The sequence below is a fragment of the Drosophila biarmipes genome, chromosome 3L (assembly GCF_025231255.1).
Source record: "Drosophila biarmipes strain raj3 chromosome 3L, RU_DBia_V1.1, whole genome shotgun sequence".
Classification (NCBI taxonomy): domain Eukaryota; kingdom Metazoa; phylum Arthropoda; class Insecta; order Diptera; family Drosophilidae; genus Drosophila; species Drosophila biarmipes.
Window position 1 is genome coordinate 18,283,194 of NC_066613.1, and position 18,419 is coordinate 18,301,612.

At 47.7% G+C, this 18,419-nt stretch overlaps 1 protein-coding gene across 2 annotated transcripts; it reads left to right on the forward strand.

The window, feature by feature from the left end:
* Window positions 1-168: 168 nt before the first annotated feature.
* On the forward strand, window positions 169-18,368 carry LOC108035188 (uncharacterized). 2 transcript variants are annotated; one of them, XM_017110671.3, is made up of 7 exons: window positions 169-1,355; window positions 13,114-13,393; window positions 13,526-14,566; window positions 14,629-14,816; window positions 14,879-17,051; window positions 17,123-17,392; window positions 17,454-18,368. In XM_017110671.3, the coding sequence occupies exons 1-7, from the start codon at window positions 1,084-1,086 to the stop codon at window positions 17,658-17,660; spliced, it is 4,431 nt and encodes a 1,476-aa protein (XP_016966160.1). In that variant the 5' UTR covers window positions 169-1,083; the 3' UTR covers window positions 17,661-18,368. The 2 variants fall into 2 exon arrangements, with proteins under 2 accessions (XP_016966160.1, XP_016966162.1); XM_017110673.3 differs by lacking the exon at window positions 169-1,355 and adding an exon at window positions 11,287-11,506.
* The last annotated feature ends 51 nt before the right edge of the window (window positions 18,369-18,419 follow it).

Here is an 18,419-nt window from a genome sequence, read left to right on the forward strand (position 1 = left end):
AGTCATAAGTTCTCAAGTAACATCACTGATTGCCAAGTTTTTGATTTAAATATCCGTTACACAAAATGCTAATGGTGTGGCAACACTTGAAATAACCCCTAAAAATGCCACCAGTGTGCACACACTGGCGCGCAGCTGCGGCCAACTTCGCGTTGCAAAATGCTCTTGTTAGTGTTGTTGTTCCTGTGTTTGTGATTGTAAATAAAGGCCAAACAGTCGCGCGAAACGTTAAGACCAACCTTTGGGCCTGGCCAGAATGTAACACCTCTCGAGCCAGAGAGCAAACAGGAACCGTAAGCGCAAAGTGCTCAATTAAACCAAGTGACTTCACCTCGGTCCGGGCAGTGAAAAAGAGTCGGCGGACGGGAAAATGTGGGCAGGAAGTGGAAAGTGCGATGAATGACAAAAAAAAGTGTGTATTGGCCAAAAGAAGCTCGCATTGGTAGCAACCAAACCATTCTCACACACACGGCGCTCTTCGAACGCTGCCGCTCTCTCCTTCCCTCTCTATCTCTGCTCACACTTACACACGTTTGAGCGACTGCGACGCGTCTCTTGCAAACTTTTTAAAGCGGACGCCAGCGATATTCGGTTCTCATTTCGATGTGGAACGGTAAAGAACCTGTGTCGCTTCCGCCGCGATTCGCAAAAACAACACAAAAATAGCCGTTATATATGTTTTGCTCAATCAAATAAAAGCCACTTCAAGTGTGCGCCAGTGAGTGTTTGTGGTGCATGGTGTGTGTACAGGAAGAGATCGGGTAGATCAGAAGCAGTGCAAGAAAGAAAAGTGCAAAGCGAAAGTTTTGATTTCGTGCAGCATCCGTCATCTCGCTCTGGCAGGCGCGCGTGTAACGGTAACAGCCCCTCTCTCTCCCAAGCCCCACCACCAGCAACAACAACAAAATCAGCAACACATTCCAAGGAAAGCGAAAAGTGCGCGCTTCTGTGTGAGTGCGTGTGTGTGTGGGCCTGTGTTTTATTTTCCATTTAAAAAAGAAAACAACAATTTTCAATATTCAATCTTCGATTTCCGATTGGCCAGATGTGTTTATTAAATGATTGCGCACACTGTGTGTTATTATGGCCCTACTGAATAAGCTCTTCTTTCCGTCGGCAACACCAACAACACCCGCGAATTTAGCGGCAGCGCCCACGCTGACCGCAGCAGCAGCGCTAATTAATAGCCAAACAGCACTGCCAGCAACAGCAACAACTACAGGAACAGCGGCAGCAACAACAACAACCCCATTGCCGGCGCGTACAACTCACGCCGCTGCCGGCGTCGCTGCCTCTGCCGGCAATAGTTCGTCGTCCGCAAAAGCTACAAAACAAACTTCGCGAAATTATCTAAGGTAAGTGTTTATCTGTTTGGCAACAGCAACAACAGCAAAAAACTAACACCCGGTATTAGTAGTGTATCGATAAAATGCGCGCACAACAAAAGAAAAAAAAGAGGTGCAGCTGCAAAAACTCACACACACATACATATGCGTATGTACATGCGAAAAGGCGTTCTCATGATGCGTTTCACACTCACCTAGGCACCGCCCCCTCCCCACCCCCTGCTCTGTTTTGCACTACCTGCGCTTCCTCTTCCTCTTGCCTTTGTTCGTACGCAAATTGGCAAAGCGTAAAACGAGGACGATAACCCAGCGCACAAATTCGGCATGCACTACTCAGCGTCACGTACGCCGCCTGCCTTTTGTGATCCTAGCATGCATATATCAATGGCCAAAAACCATTGAATGGCTAAGTCTTGGGGGATTACAAAGATGCAGATGCCATTGCAGCTGCCTCGAAAACGTCACAAAGAAGGCGCATTATCATGGTCCCTTGTCCTTGTGTTGTTTGAACTACAGTGGGCTCTGCCTTAGGGACACCATAGTTACCTGAAATTTGCGGATTTGTAGATACGAGTACTAATCTCTGTACATTACATGCTCTTAATTTAAATCCGCAAAGGATTTGGTTGGAATTTCATTTCCAGGTGCATCTCTGGTAGTAAAAAAAATTTATGTATATTTCTTAAGACCCGTTTGGAGTAAAGACTTTTTTAATACCAATTAAGTTTTAATTGAATTGCGTTGAAAAGGATTTCTTCTCAAAAAAAAACTTTTTATGCTTTCGTAAGGAGAAATTTTTTTTTCAGCTATTCTGAAAAAAAACTTAGTATGCATTGCATTTGATACTAGCATTTCTTTTTTGATTGTTTTTTAATTAAATTACCACAGACCAATTATTTGACCCTGTCTTTGCTTAGCCACTCTTAGCTCTGCTCCACTGTATATCGATAACGTTAGCCTGCAAGTTCCAAGAACAACCGCAAGCCCTAAATCACCCAACACCCCCAGCAGTGCACATTGGGTAGTCACGGTGGGTGCATGTGTGCGAGGAGATGCGTTGATGTTTGGCTCTTGCCGTTTCTTTCGCGCGCATGACTCCACACCCATCGATTGAGCTGCGCGCGCAAATAACTGTGCCCCACTATGCTCTACCGCTCCCCACGCTCTTCGTGCATCGCTCTCCCCCCAAAAATCGATCGTTTCGTTTTCGTTCTCGGCTCTTTTCGTTATCGCTTCGGGTCTGCTTCGTGCGAGCGAGACTCGCACTCACCCAGACGTAGGCGTACGACCGTGGGCAGCAGCGGGTGTGGGGCGGGGGGAGGCGGCGGCAACGTCAGGCGCAAATGTAAATAAAAGCGAATCACATGACTTGCTAATCGGCGGTCGCGGCCTGCTCTCGTGATTATTATGTCATACACATTTTGTTGTTGGCGCAGCGCTTTGTTTTTGTTGCTCCTCGCCTAATTCATTTCATTATTATTTATTACACTATTTACTTATGCTGCTGCATACGGATTAGCAATGTTGATTTTTGACACTCTGTGCGACTTGTGCGTGGGTTCTGATTGTTGTTTCGGTTCCTGTTGTTGTGACTGCGAGTGTGACTGCGACTGCGACTGTGATTGCGGGGCAGAAGCAGCGGATGCTCTGTTAACCGTTAACTGGCGGACACACCCACGTCCGCTTTCCTAGGAATGCCTTGTTCTGTGACACCTTTAACAGTTTTCCATGATATTTTTGCGGAATCAAGGCCGATAAGATTGCAATTCTCCGAAAAGCTATTTATTTGTTTAGTTTTTATAAAGGTTTCGAGGTGCATAAATTTGGCAATTGCTATTTTATTTATTTATTATTCATGGCAGTGAACATATTTTACAAGAAAATCCATTGTACTTGATCTTTTTTTTGCATGATGCTTAGCTAACTTAACTTAGTGTTTTCAAACAAGACCCATTTAAATATTTTATTTCTTTATTTTTGTTCCACCATAAAAGTTCTAATTATTTAATTTTGATAACGATCAAACCGCATATTTTGGCAACTCACGATGATAACATATAGATACCAGAAATATTTGGCGATATGCAAAAAACCCCATGGATGACAAGTTTCGGCGACATTGTCTATTGTGTCTCTAGAGTATTTCAATCGCTTTTCCCCATTTATTTTCGGGACCCGTAATCTCAGGGCCCCCATCGCCCGGCTAACTCGATTAGCGCCTCGTCCGCCCCGATTGACAGGCCCGGCAGCCTTATCGGTCAGATGCCGAGCTGGCATTTAAAATATATACAGCGCAATGGTGAAATTGTCAGATTCGAGTGTGTATTGACCAATATTCGGGGCTGTATATACATTTATGGCCGCGCTTGTCGTCAGCACTGGCCATCGCCATCACGTGATAGAAACTTTTCACTCTGCTAATTAGGCGTCGCCAGCTTTCGGGGTTTTTGCACTTTGCCCACAAGCACACGCTACTACTAATAATGAAAGTACAAAAGTGCAAAAAAACTTTGTAAAGTGTAGACAGCCGGCCCGACTAAGTTCCCCGCCCCCCCTCAAAAGGCCACCGACGCTATCTTTGTACTAGGTCAGTTTTTTTCGGTTTCGCTGTAAGCTAAACAAACGTTTACACTAATAGCAGTTAAAAACTCCACGCGGGCCAAATACATTTATTTGTTTATTTGCTTAATTTAGTTGGGTGACGGCAATAAATTACGGCAGCAGCACCAGCAGCAGCAGCACGCCTGGGTAAATTTCCACGCCGGAATCTGAACCTCCACTTATCGTTCACATTTCCAGAGGGGCCCCGAAAGAAATGATTTAAAAATACTTTCGGCCTCTGATAGGCAGCGAGAGCTAAGAATAAAGAGCGAGCTGTGCGAAAAACGAACGCTGGTGGGGAAATGGTGAAATGCTGGAAACCAAGGTCTGGAAGCCCGAAGTGAATCAGCCCACAGAAGCGCGGCCAGGGTGAATCATGCTCCTTGGACCCCGTCGTGACCAAGTTTAGACACTTGCCAGCCAGTTGGTCACATGACAGTCTCGGCTCCAGTTGTGCCTCGATATACTCGTATGCATGATACTAAGGCGAAAAATCCAAAACCAGACGCCTGGCATCATGTGCCTTCGGAGGCGCGCATTCCTTAACCCAATTCGCAAGTCATTCGCCCGACATCCAGCGCATATGGCGTCCCAAAATATACATATAGCCGTTATTAGCGAGGCGGTATTAATTCCCGATAAGTCCGGGGATTTCTGGCTATGGGCTATATACAAACTGTGATTTCATACACCCCTCGACGATCCAGTAGTACTCGCCATTGCCTGGCCCCGCGTTGGACTTTCACATGGATTCCGCGTCCCCCGCCAGCTAGCCAGCTAGCCAGCCGGCTACGCAAATCAAGGGAATTAGCACCTTTTGTGGAAAACTTTGGGCCAACAAAGTCTCATTATGATCCCTGCGGACCGGAGGCTTCAGGCACGTGTGAAACACAATAAAATACGCGTTCGATTGGCGATCAAACAAAGCCACACATATCAATCTTGGGCACACAAATCGAAATCACCGCTCTGAATGGCGGCATTATGGATGATTTCACTTAGAGCCTCGGAGGCAAATGAGTCGTAAATTGGCAGCGGAATGGGTATGGGTATGGGTATGGGAATTCATTAATAGTTTTTGATAACTGCCCGCCAATTGGCTGGCCAAACAGCCGGCCAGCCGACCAGACATCAATCAATCGCGGCAGGTGTGAACTTATTACATGGGCCGTGGCGTTACGATGCCACCAGCCAGGCAGCGTGGGGTAATAGAGTGGTATAGTGGCAGTGTAGTAGGCCAGGTGCCGGCGTGTCTGGCTCTGGGTGCGCTGGCTGTGGGCCACATGTCAGGAGAGGTGTTATGCCCATCACCCAGCGCTCCCCCTCCCCTTCAGATTCCCTGCCCACTATCATCGTCAGCAGTGCAATTAGATGTGTACGCGTATGACTGCGGAGAAGTCGGCAAACACACACTCTAGTTATGTGCAAACAGAAATCAGCACATTTAAATGGCAGCCGTTCGAGTGGCAAGGGGGCGGGGCGGGGCGGCGAGTGGGGCGGTGGTGTGCTTCATGTGCGAAGTCGCGTGGTCTGCCAAGTCATATGAGTGGTGAATCGTCTGCGACGGCGACGAGTATCCAGTTGTTGTTGTTGCCTCGGGACCCGTTTCGATAGCGCGTGCACTGGGAGAAACGTCGTCACCTTTGTGTAGTAAAACTGAAGAAAAATGGTTTAGGAATCTTTCCACTTTTTAATTGTTTTAAAAATGAATTTAAATTTATGATGCAAATTATGCAAATTCCATATAATTTTTTTATTTTTATTTATTTTTCATTAAACAAAAAATACAGCAATGCTATTTAATTATCTCCTTTGGAACTGTATTACACATAAATGAAATATTTCCAACAAAAATTCAAAATCCTATCCTTTTTTTTATAAAGCAAGTTTTTATGAAGCCTTAGAGCTCAAAATCTTAATCGGCTTAGCATTGAACTTGCACAGCTTCAACTTGAATTAATAAATAAACAAAATAATAGCATTACTTAGCCGACAATGCCATTTATTGTTTGAAAAGGCCGAATATGGACACCTAGCCAACTGTGAAATTTGGAATAAATGAAGTTCGCACTCCCTTTCTTTGCCAGTGTAGACGGCAGCGCTTCGCTGTCTGTGGCCTGGCCCTGTTGTCACCCATTATCAGTTGACAGAACGCTTTTATTTTCCACTGCCTGCCGCCGCCCCGTATCAATTGGCAAGGCAAACAAAATAAGATCCCAAAGTGCCTAAGCCGAGAGCTCCATTAACAGAAGCTCGACGAGACACCTTATGGGCGCACCCCTCGGGGGCGGGATTTCCGAATAGTTTCCGATGGCCCAATGCATGTGGCTCTATTTAAATTAAGTTTACCCGCCACGGCCACTGTTTACCATCGCCTTACCCGGCCTAATCCAAACGCTCATCGAATCGGAGGGTCTTACGGCTGTTACTTCACGGAATTAGGGAAATATCATGCGAACCGTGCACACAGTAGTGTGAATAATGGGAATGGGGTATATGACTTTTTATGACCCTTTCGCCGAACCATAACTTCCAAGCCGTTAAAGTCCGGCTCGACGGCTTAAGGTAATGAGTGCTGATAATGATTTAGAAGTATCGAAGTTGGAAACAGGTCGTTGTTAATGATCGCTTCTGAGTTATGTGCGGTCTTAAGGTAACGACTCCATAGATCATACTAAGGCATAAAGTACGTACCCATAGATCATAGTGAGATATGAAGTTGCGACTCCACAGATCATACTGAGATCCAAACGTACTATTTATTGTATGAACTACAACTTTAGGATTGATTGATTTGTAAAGACTGGAATTTTCCAGTTCCCCGGCTCCCAAGGAACCAAGCCCACAAGTACTGCGCTGTAAGTTGGTAATCACTAAAAGGAATTTTTCCGAAAGGCTGACCACATGATTCTAGGTTGTAAAATTGCTTATGTGGTAGCTGCTCACAAAGAACTTGGCTGTGCCGCCTTATCTGCAAGGTCTGTTTGCTGTACTCCCTTCGCTCGCGCCTGTTTATGTAAATCGTTTCCCCTTAATCTCTGACCCCTGATCGCCGCCTGAGACCTATGATACTCGTAATACCGCCTTATTTGGTCAGGCACATGACGGAAGTTTCACTTTTTAATTTGATCACCGAGCCACCGGATTCCGTCATCTTTTCGCGGCCGTGACTCTTGGCTTGCTGACACGCGGGCCATGATCTCACCTGCTGGGCCCGAGTTGGCCGTGTTCCCGGGGCTGCCCGACCTGAGTCACGTTGTGTTTGCCCGGCGGAAACAAGGGCCCGATGTTGGCACTTGTTGTGGGTGAGGAACAGGGGGCGGAGGTGGCTCCAGGTGTCTCTGGCTACCCGGGAACGTTCATTGATTGATTGCGCCCGCAAGTGCTCACCTGTCCCGACACCCCGCCTCACGGACCCCCTTTCCGGGTCTGTTTGCATTGGTCTCAAGTGACAATGAAAATCACTCGATATTTTTGTCGTCATTTGCTCATTAGTATTGTGAGCGACGACGACGACGACGGCGGAGGCTCTGTTTGTATTTATTTTCCGTAGTTATTTCTTATTTTTTGTGTTTGCCCGCCTGCCTGATAAATTTCTTATGTTCCAAGGCGTATTTGGCGGTATTGCCAATTCGTTTTGAACTTGACATTCGATTTCAGCGCCCAACAGGACGGGGTGAAGGTCGTTTGGGTGTGCGGGTGTGCGGCTGTGCTGTACAGTGAGTGCCCGCTGGATTTACTTGTGTGTGCATAGCCGCTTATAATGGGCCCAATGATAATGATAGTCAATTTGCTGGGCGCAGCTGCCGTTATACTATATACACCCCCTCCACACGTACGAGTATGTAGGGTACATTGTGTATACCCATTGTCGTAGCCAAACGCCAACGTCTCCATCGCCATCATCGTTGGTCGGTTGGTCGCTTGGTCGGTTGGTTGGTTGGTCGGTTGGGTCATGTGACTTGTTGTATGGATGGAGCAACTGGTTGTTGTTTCGCTCTTGCCGCCGCCTTGCCCGCCCGCCCGGCCGGCCTTTGCTGGATCGGATCGCCTGGGTTGTCGTCGCTTTGGAAATCTGTGTTTATTCGCCACGCTCTCTTTCACTCACTCACACGAAGAGACAGGCACTGGGGGAAAAAGTGTAATCTGGCGACAGTAATCCATTCCTCTATAACTGTCGGTAAGCATGTCAAAAACTTTTAAAGGGGCTTGGACCTATCTCGTAGTAGTTCATAAGGTGTTCTGATAAGTAATTGATTTTAGGAACTTTATTTCCTGAGTTATGGTCATTAGAGTCAGTTTATAAAAACCGGAAATCTTGCTGAAGGTTGTAGAAAATGATAGTTTTGCCTGGAGAATGGTATACATTTTTATAGACCCCTTTGGCTGAGACACAAACCAGATCTAGAAACTAGTGTTTGAATTTCAGAATAATAACTAGTATATATCTGACCTTATTACAAAGAATTAAGAGTCTCTAAAAAGTTGAGTAAAGATTTATAGAGCTCTTTCATTGAGATTTCTTATTGGTAAAGATCCGAAAATTAATCTCTTATTTTAAGTATAATAAATAATGTGTAAAATAAATGAATAATACTCTGTAAATATATAATACTTCATTACATGTTAGAAAATGTATGAGTAGATTTCTTTTGGGCAACCCCTATAAGTTCTTAACGGTTCTGTAAAATATGCTGAAATTTTTACAAAATCTAATGGTTTATCCTCTTTAAAGTTAGTTACCCTATATTGGTTTTGGTTTCTCGCAGTGCAAATACCGCGGACGGGGAGCGTCAGGCGCTGTGTAAAGTCATTAACAGATGCTGATTTGATTACAATTGTGCCCCCTTGCTCTCTGTTTACCAGCCTGCTTTCTGTTTGCCTGTCTGCCTGTGAATCCGCGGCTGTGCCAAAGCCGAAACCAAAGCCAAATGTCTGCGACTGCGACTGGGAGTGGGAGTGGGAGTGGGTGTGGGTCTGGGACTGGGACATGTCAATTGCGGGCGATTTCCCATATCAATCAGTGGCGCGCAGTGCTGGAGTATCCGAGGGCTAATCAAAACATAATCCAGGCAAAGCCCGATAAGGCCCGTCAGCACTCGAGTGGCCACTCCGCCTTACATCCCCCACGAGTACACCTGGCCATATCAATCACAATATACGGCGCAGACCCCGTGACAGGGCGGGGGCCACGCATACATTATAAACGGATGGTACGCTCTGCCATGGGAAAGTGGATTGTTCTTGTCTTTGTCTTTGTCTTGTGCATGCCTGCCTGCGCCTCTGTGCCTCTGTGGGTACGTATTTATTTGCTCAATATTGTTTGGCTGTGGCTCGCTTTGTTTTGCTTGCGTAGCTGAAAAAGCATGTGATCCCGGCGAGGGCCCCGCCCCCGGCTGCCCCGGGCGGGCCGCACTGAAATAATGAAAATAAAAGCTGAGGCAAAAGTATCTGAACGAACAGCGCTTCTGCCTCGTCGAGCGATAAGTCAACTTAGCGGCCTTTCGATAATTGTTTTCGCGCTGATCCCACCCGTCCTCCGTCTTGGCCAGGTCAGCAGCCCAGGGAGCCTTGTACCTTCTGGCTTCCAGCCTCTGACGCTCTGGCTGGCCCCCTATATGCACAAGCTCACGTAGTCGTAGTCGAAGTCTCCCGGCGATCAGGGCTGCTGGCAAAGTCCATTTGGGCGGGCAGCGTGGGCACCCTACGCAAGCAATGGCAGGGTATTTCGGTATTATAAGCATCATTAAAAAGTTTTGGAGCTTGACATTCCAAATGAATGAATTATTGTAAAAACTCTATTCTGTAAATCATCATAATATATTGTATACCATCTATTTCTTAGTACTATCAAAATTTAAAATTGAGAAAACAGTATAATATCATCTTCTATCTTAATATTATCAAGAAATCTTTAAAAATGGAAAAGGGGTACTATCGTATATCATCTAAATATTAATCTGCAACTATAAAAAATACATTTTGTTTTAACTTTATTCTTTATAATATCGTAACCCATGACCCCTTCTTAAGTTCATATTTTTAATGGTTTTTAAAGACACAAAAACCAAAGCTAACCAATTAAAAACCTGAAAATAGCCCGTGTAATTACTTTCCCTAGGGCATTTAGCCTTCGACCGACAACCCTCTGAAGAATGTCTTTAGTGTCGTTATTAGGTTTTGGCCATATGTCTTTCAACTAATCCATCAAACAGTCATTCATCGTTGTCTCTTGACTTTTGCCCAAATATTTTTTCCTTTCTCTTTCTGGTGTTTATTTGGGTTTTTGTTTTCCTTTTTTTTTTTTTTAATTTTTAAACAACATATTAACACATCAGTCCATGACAGGCAACAAATGGTGGCCACATGATGCTCGTCCGACTTTTGGATTCCACTTGGGGCCCGGTTCGGTTCGGCTCGGCCGTGGCTCGGTTGTATTCGGTTTCGGGTGCGCAGCTGGACGACCGAACGGATGGATCCGAGAAATCATGTGAGCGACGCTCCAATTTGGATGCCCCATGTCGCGGCCCCGAAGCCGCCTCGTTGAGGATCGTGGCCCGTACTATCTGCATGAGTGTTCCAACGTAGTGCCCTCGTCTATGTACGTAGCTACCTATATCGATTGGCCAGGCGGGCCCTATTATAATGCATAGGCGAGTGAGCTGGCCGCTGGCCGCTCACCGCCCGCCTCTCGTCTCGCTCTGACGAGTGGGCACGGGACCTGGCCTTTTCGGTCCCCGTTCCCAGTTCCCCCAGTTCCGAGTTCCCCAGTTCTCGGGCTCTCGAGCTCCCAGTCGGTCGCGAGCGCCTTGAACTTCATTAGCTCACTAGCATCGCGGCCATAAAGATATCGACGCGTCGTCGGTCCGCGTAAATGTTACAGTTCAACTTGTCCGACTTGCAATAGTTCTTAAAAATAAAAAGTAAAAATCATAACCAACTTTTTTAGCTCAACTCCTCAATTTATACCCCAAAAGGGTTATTAAAGCAGCTTCTCCATAGCCAGAAATAAATTATAATTTAAATAAACACCCTATACACTTGCTCAAATAGAGGAGATGTATTTCTCTCCCAACGTAATTCAATTCGTGACTCCTTTGTTAGTAAATAAAGAAATTGTTTACACTTTTATTTGCGAATAAATCAATAATGTGGGATGTTAAATTGGTTATCAACTTGCTTTTGATATGGAGAGCTACGAAAATCAATATTTATTTAAGCTTTTATAAATATAATTGGTTATTCTGGCGAACTTTGAACTAAATTTGATTTGTTATTATAATTATAATATCATGTGTGTTTTCAAAACAAACTCTTAAGGAAAGAAATAAATCCGTTTGGTTTTTGAAGTTTTAAGAAAAAGTTCTGCAACTTAAGAGCGGACTTAAGATCTTACAATAGTCTACATTTTTTGTGCTGTTAGATAAGCAAGGTCGAGTTCGAGAAGTACGCAACCGTAGCCGTAACTAAGGAAATTTCCGGCGAGACAGTTGGCGCTATCGCGAAGCTGCAGGTGGAATTAGCCTTTGTCGCATGCATACGCCGCCCTTCAAATCCAAGTAAGCACGGCCAATAAATTGGACCCGGGACAACAAAGGTACCGCCCCCGCCGGCCAAGTCCGGTGCGCTGGTCGGCTGGTCAGTGGTTCGTATGTACCATATGTACTATATGTACTATATATCCACTATATCAGTGGGGGAACTCGTGACCGACCGGCCCAAAACCTAAAAAACACCTTCGTAATCGCTGTGCGTGCGGGCTCCCCCCTTCTTATCGCGGGGCTGTAAAACATTTATTAAGCTCTAAAACTAGTGCGCCCACTCACGCCCCCATTTAAAAGCCACCAAAGCCACCCCCCGAAAGCGGCAAACGACTATCATCAGTTGGGCTAATTGTTAATTATAGCGCTAATTTTACGAAAGGCGCCTATCCAAAGTTAGCGCTACTTAGACAAGCCATTTATAAAGCCCCTAAAAATAAATTAGCTCAAATCTGTTGTACGCGCTTTGAATCGAGTACGAGGCGAACGCCGATTTGTCTGGCGTTTGGAGTGGATTCGAATGGCTTTTGGCCACTGGCGGGGGCAGAACCTCATCAGCGTTGACAGGATCCGTCAACAAATAGCCCACTAATCACCATTTATTTCGTTTGCATTTCACACGGCATTTTACGGCTGTCCGTTCTATCATATCCATCTATAGTCATATCATATTTGAGGATAACTCTTACGAAATCTTTATTAAAAACAGGAAATCGATTAGTTTAAAACAGATACAGGTTGTTAGAAATAAGAAATATTTATTATTTGTTGTATTTCACCCGGTATTTATCATATCTCTTTATCAAGTCATTATGAGGATGACTTTTTGTTGAATACTTATTAAAAACCGGAAACATATTAGTTTCAATTAATATAGGTCAGATATAGTTGGAAAGCACAAGATATAATAGATGCCCAACGAATTCATTGAAAACTTTCTGCTGAGATATACGTATACCTCAGTTGCCAGCGCTACATAGATCATCCAATTATAGAACCGCCGAAAATAAATTGGTTTAATTTAACATTCAAGATTGCCGTCATGTGACTAGTGTACCTTCACTTCCCCCCGATTCGGGGAGTTCAAAGTTCAGCATTAGTACGCTTATCTTTCGACGTTTTGGGTTCTGGCTGCAAAAGATTCGCGACAGCGCCCGCTCTTTCGTGGGGCTGGGGGCATGAGTAATCGTCACGTGCCAACTGTGGGGTCGCTATATATAGAGCATAGCATTTGCCATTTTATCGACGACAATGAAGAGCCCTGAATGCCATAGGAGAGCTGCTCGAGATGTGCGCATTATAGTGTGAGAAACTGTGGGTGGCATTTCGACGACCTTCGGGGGGAACTCTAGAATCTTAATTTTTAGCGGTATCGAATGGCAACTAAGGTGTGGCGAATATTATATACATATGGGATATACATATACATTACAACGCAAATTATTGTTTCTAAATCTCACAATTTTCCAACTTGTGATTTCCTACAAAGAACCGGATGTATCATCAGAAAATCGTCTGACTTGGCGAATTATGAAATTGCACCTATGAGTAGTGCTGACTCATCCTTTGTGTCGTGTTATAGGAGTGCCAGTTGAAGTAACCTCTTTCTCCCCCTTCACTTGCAGTCAGTTCCCCTTCGAGGGCAGCCAGGTGCGAGTTCTGCTCTACAAAGAGGATGACAGCCGGCGACTGCTCTTCGACTCGAATGCCCTGCAGAAGGTGACGCACAGGGACGCGTCGGGCACATCCGCATCCGTATCATCCTCATCCTCCTCAACGAGTGGCGGTGGCAAGTTCCTCAAAAACGAAAAGTACACGTCGCTGCAGAATGGCAAGATCCAGTCCAAGGCACATTCCAGCAATGGCAACAACTTCATCGAGGTGTGCGCGGAGTATGGCTACAAGGTGAGTCATCCATTGCCATTGCAACCTATTAGAACCTCTGGGAGGATGTGCCCAGTGAATTACCACGAGTGATCTGATATAATTTCGATTATTTCCTTTATATAATAAGACGTATTAATTTTTTCTTATTAGCACAACCGCCCCTCTGGAGCGGACATCACACCGCTGGGCGAGATGGTGTTCGGCTCGCTGCCGATGTCCTTTTGCGGAACGGCCCTGAAGGTGCACTGGCTGCCGGAGCCGGCGAGGATCCTGTGCTCCCAGGTCTACCTGACGCCCACGGGCAACGGAGGATCTGGATCCGGTCACTCGCCCTACTCCACGCTCTCCACGAACAGTCTGGCCACGCCGCGCACTTCGATATGCAGCGAGCACGGCTCCATGGACGGCCTCTCGATGAACTCCTTCTCCATGCCGTTCAGCGTGAGCGTGGGCCGGCAGATGAGTCTGACGCCACCGCTGGATGTTCCGGCAGCGCCGGCGGATCAGCAGTCGCTGTCCATACACTCCATCGACTCCAGCGGACCGCGATTCTCCTCCACATACAGCACGGCCACGGACTCGGGCTATTCGGCCAGTGGGAGCGGCAGTGCTGCTGGCGGGGATCAGTGGTCCTATCAGTACTCATCGACGCGCAGCAGTCTGGGCAGCGTCCTCTCCGATCAGTCGGATGCGATGCGCAAGCTGAGCATGGACTCGGCCTGCTACACGGGATCCTCTCCGTACCTGGACGGATTCGCCAGCGATGGCTGCCTGCAGCGAAGAATCTCGCGCAATTTGCGCACCTCCTTCGAGAATGAGCATTCCAAGAACGATTTTATCGGCTTCCTCAGCGACAATTACGCATTCAATGGCCCGGTGGGGGCGTCAGGCGGAGGAGGCGGAGCTGGAGGTGGAGGTGGCAGCGAGGGTGGCGGAATGGCCCCGCCGCAGTACAGGAGAGCCAGCTACTGTGCGAACGAGTCACGGAGCAATCCGGAAATGGGCCGGAGGCAAGCCAACCTGCGACGGCGGGCGAAGCTTGGCTTGGCCGTGTGCATCTCGATGAGCGAGTCCTTCGAGGAGGAGATGGAGCTGTTCTGCAGCGAGCACATCGCCTTGCTGGAATCCATGCTGAGTCGGCTGCGGGCCAGTACGGAGAATGCGTACATCAATCACAAGAACTTTCTGCAGGTAAGGAACACACATACAACTCCTGTCGCCAAAGTAATCAGGAATTTTTGTGTGTCCCTCAGATCATGTTCCAGGCCTGGCAGGATACACAACAGTGGTTCAGCGATCTCTTTACCGCCCCGCGCATCAAGACGCCCGTTTGGCTGAGCATCACCACCAGCGGCAGCAAGTACTCAAAGAATGTGGCCGAGCGATTCATCAAGGAGCTGTGCGACCTTCTCTCCTTCGCCGACACCAAGGACTCCAATTTGTAAGTTGTGTTACTGGATCGATCTCAATAAAGTGTATATAATTGGAATTACTTAATTACAGCTTTATCAGCACCATGCTTACGGGGATTCTCACCCACCACCTTGGCTGGGTGGCCACTGTGTCGGCCTTCAATAACGCTGGCCTGCGGCGGTCGGAGTCCTCCGCCTCGGCGGCAGCCATCGAGCAGAGGGCCAAGCTGCTCCAAGTTGCCCAGAAGCATCCGTACAATGCCCTGTGGGCCCAGCTGGGCGACCTGTATGGAGCCATCGGCATGCCGCCCAAACTGGCTCGCACCATTGTCTGTGGAGCGGAGAAGCTGTGGGTGGAGAAGCTGCTTAACGTGCTCACCTACTTCATCCGCTGCAGCGAGGTGCGGCGAGCGGCCAAGCGGGAAGACTTCAACAAGCAGCTGATCAACGACCTGGTGGCCCAGAGCCAAGCTCAAAACCAGGCGGGCAACCAAGAGCGACACAAGAGTCCACCGACTCAAATGCGCGGATTGAGCAGGACGGCCACCTGCAAGCAGAATCTAAATGCCATTGTCGATGATGTGGACGATGAGAATGGCGAAATGAATGGCTACGGCGGGGAGGACGAGAATGGAGAGCTTGACGGAATGGACTCTGGATCCCTGGATGCAAGCGATGGCATGCAGACGCTAAAGAAAAACGAGATTCCCACGGTGTTGGCCTTCAGGGATTCGCACTTTGTGCAGCAGGAGCTGCGTATCGGCAACTATTTGATGGACACGGGAATTGACAAGAAGACGCTGCTTGCGAGGCAGGCACAGCAGTACTTTCGCACTGGCAAGGACGGACGGATCCGTTTGACAGTGACCACGCCAGACAATGTGGAGCTGTGCATGGAGGAAGAACAGTCGAGCGGAACTGGCTCTGTGAGCGCTGGTTCTGTGGACGATGGGGCCATCGAGGCCATCGACTATGAAGACAACGTGGAGGCGCCGCCGAAGAAGAACTTCTTTTGGAACATGGTGCCGGGTGCGGGCGTAAAGGAGGGAGTGAGTCTCATCGATCTCGCCAAGCTGCAGCAGGGCATTCGGATCATTAATCGCAAGCTGGAGCGACGCAGCAGCAGCTACTCAGTTGACGGTAATCCCGACCAGCAGCTGAGCAAGACAGGAGGAGGAATGGGAGCAGGTGACTTTGAGCCCCTCAGCCACGAGAGACGCGCTTCGCATTTGTCCCTCTCGGATCTGATCACCCAAAACAGCATGGGCAAAAGCGACCGCATGACTTGGGGCATTGAGCCCATTAAGGAAAACGTTAGCCTGGAGGAGCAGATCCACTTTGATCACTGCCACAAACTAATCGAGCGAGAGCACGGCATCTGCCGACAAACATCGGCAGATAATGGCAACGGTGTGGTTTTCGTACTCGGCGACAATGAGCCGCTGATCAACCTGAAAAAGAGCAGCGAGGATCTCAGCGGAGATCAAGACGCCAAGCCCACGCTAATGCTGTGCGCCCAGCATCAACGCACCCACGACAGAAGTAAACACTCGGGCATGAAGTTCAATTTTGAGCAGTATCCGCAGATTGCCACCAACTACATGAAGAGCAAGAATCTGCTGATGTCCAACTATGATTTGCTAATGGACAAGGCCACCAAGCTGGAGGCCAGCGAGGCAGCTGCTATGAAGGGGAGCGATAGCACGGCAACGCTGGCGGCTAGCAGTAGCTCCACGGCTGCCCTACCTCCGCCAACAACTCCGGTGGTCGCCAATAGCGACCGTTGCGTGGTGTGCAGCAGTGGCGTTGGCATAAACGCCTCGGCCACCTGGAACCAGACACCCTCCAACGCCACCGAACTGGAGTTTGAGACCGATGAAGTGCACTGCTATAATCAGAATGGAATCGGCAATGGATCCAGCTCTAGGGTCTTGCAGGCTGTAAACTCGGCCGCCTCCATAGACACCCTCAAGTCGGCGGCTGCTGTCGAGCCATTAAGTCCAGCAAACCCAACTCAGATGCAGACGACCTACATGCGCAAACAGCAGCCCAAGCGGGTGCCGTCAGGACGCAGTTCCGTCTCCTCGGTGGCTGCCAAGTGTGCAGCCGTCAATGTGTCCCAGCAGCTGCTGAAACTGCCTGTTCCGGGCGTCAAGGAGCTGCCGCAGGACGACGACTCCCCGGGCGACCAGTTGCGGGCCGGTTTCATTCCCTCGCTGCTGCTGAGCGTCAGCGATCACTACGTCTCCGATATGGTACTCCAGGTGGGTTTCCCAATCATTCAAGAAGTCTCTAGACCTAAACTTATTAAATTATTCTATCACCACTTTCGTAGGGTACTTGCGCTCCGCCCAATAAATGGGAGATGCACCTGCGCGAGGATCTAGCGTTGGCTGCGCGCTCCGCTTCGCTAATATCGCAGCCGGCCGAGAACATAGCTATTGTGGCCGATATGGACAAGTGGGATGTACGGCTCATCTCGTCGCAGACGCAGCAGTTTCCGTACGCCGGTGGCCAGAGCTCCCCTGTTGGCATGTCTCAGCTGGTGTCCAGCATGCTGGAAACCGTGCAGGCCATGCATGTAGGTGGAATTCCCGCCTACGAGGTAGCTACTCTTAAGTTATGTTTACTTACTTTTTGCTAATCCGGACATCTTTTGTTTTTAGTGCTTGTCGTTCCTGGAGTCAAAGCTGCAGGAGATCTATCTGCAATCGGAAACTTTGGCAGCGTTCCTGCTGGAAACGGACCCTTGCCGGCTGAGCGACATTACCAATCCGCTGCAGCTCTCCGAGAACGATGTGCCGCTGTTGCTGTCAATCGCATATATACACACACCCAAGATCAGCCGCAAGTGCGGTATCAGCTTCAGGTGACAGGCCGCCGCCGTCACCATCTGCTGAATCTGGACATTGCCAAACATTGAACCACAATCCACCACCTTCAGCGAGCTCTTCTCATGCATCATCCAAAGCGAAACAAGCAAATACTCCAGCGAATTTTATTTTCACTGATTTTGTGATATATTTATACGTGTATGAATCTAGCGCTTTAAAGCAGGATACGTTAGTGAGCCATAGCTTAGCCTTAGCCCCTCGAACGGAACCGATCCGAACTGAATGGAAACGGAAATGGTTGGTTTCATACTTATTTAATCGCCCGGTGTAAACGGGTCGTTCATCGAAATTTACCACATCCACTCATCGCGGTCACATGAAGAAGTATTGTAAATCATCTGGGTTAGAATTAGCCGGGCCAGATTGCGTTGGCGATTGCGATGGCGGTGACGATGATGATGACGACTCCGGCTTAGCAGCACTCGAAAAGCCCTGCTATCGGATCGATCGATCGCCAGAACATATCTTGCCCCGCCCCACACTTTTGTAGTGCTTGATTTAGATTTAATAATTTATGACAGCAGTAATGTAATCGTAGAAATAATTGTATAAGTTTACAATACCCTAGGGATGCAGTGCAGCTACTAAACTAATATGTGTATAATGCATTCGAGAAAACAACAAAAAATCAAAACAGAATATGTATATATTTTTGAAAGATGGAATATACAACAATTTTAAAGTGAACTGGTTGTGAGTTTTGTTTTATTATTTGAGCCATGCGAAAAAGGTTCTTTC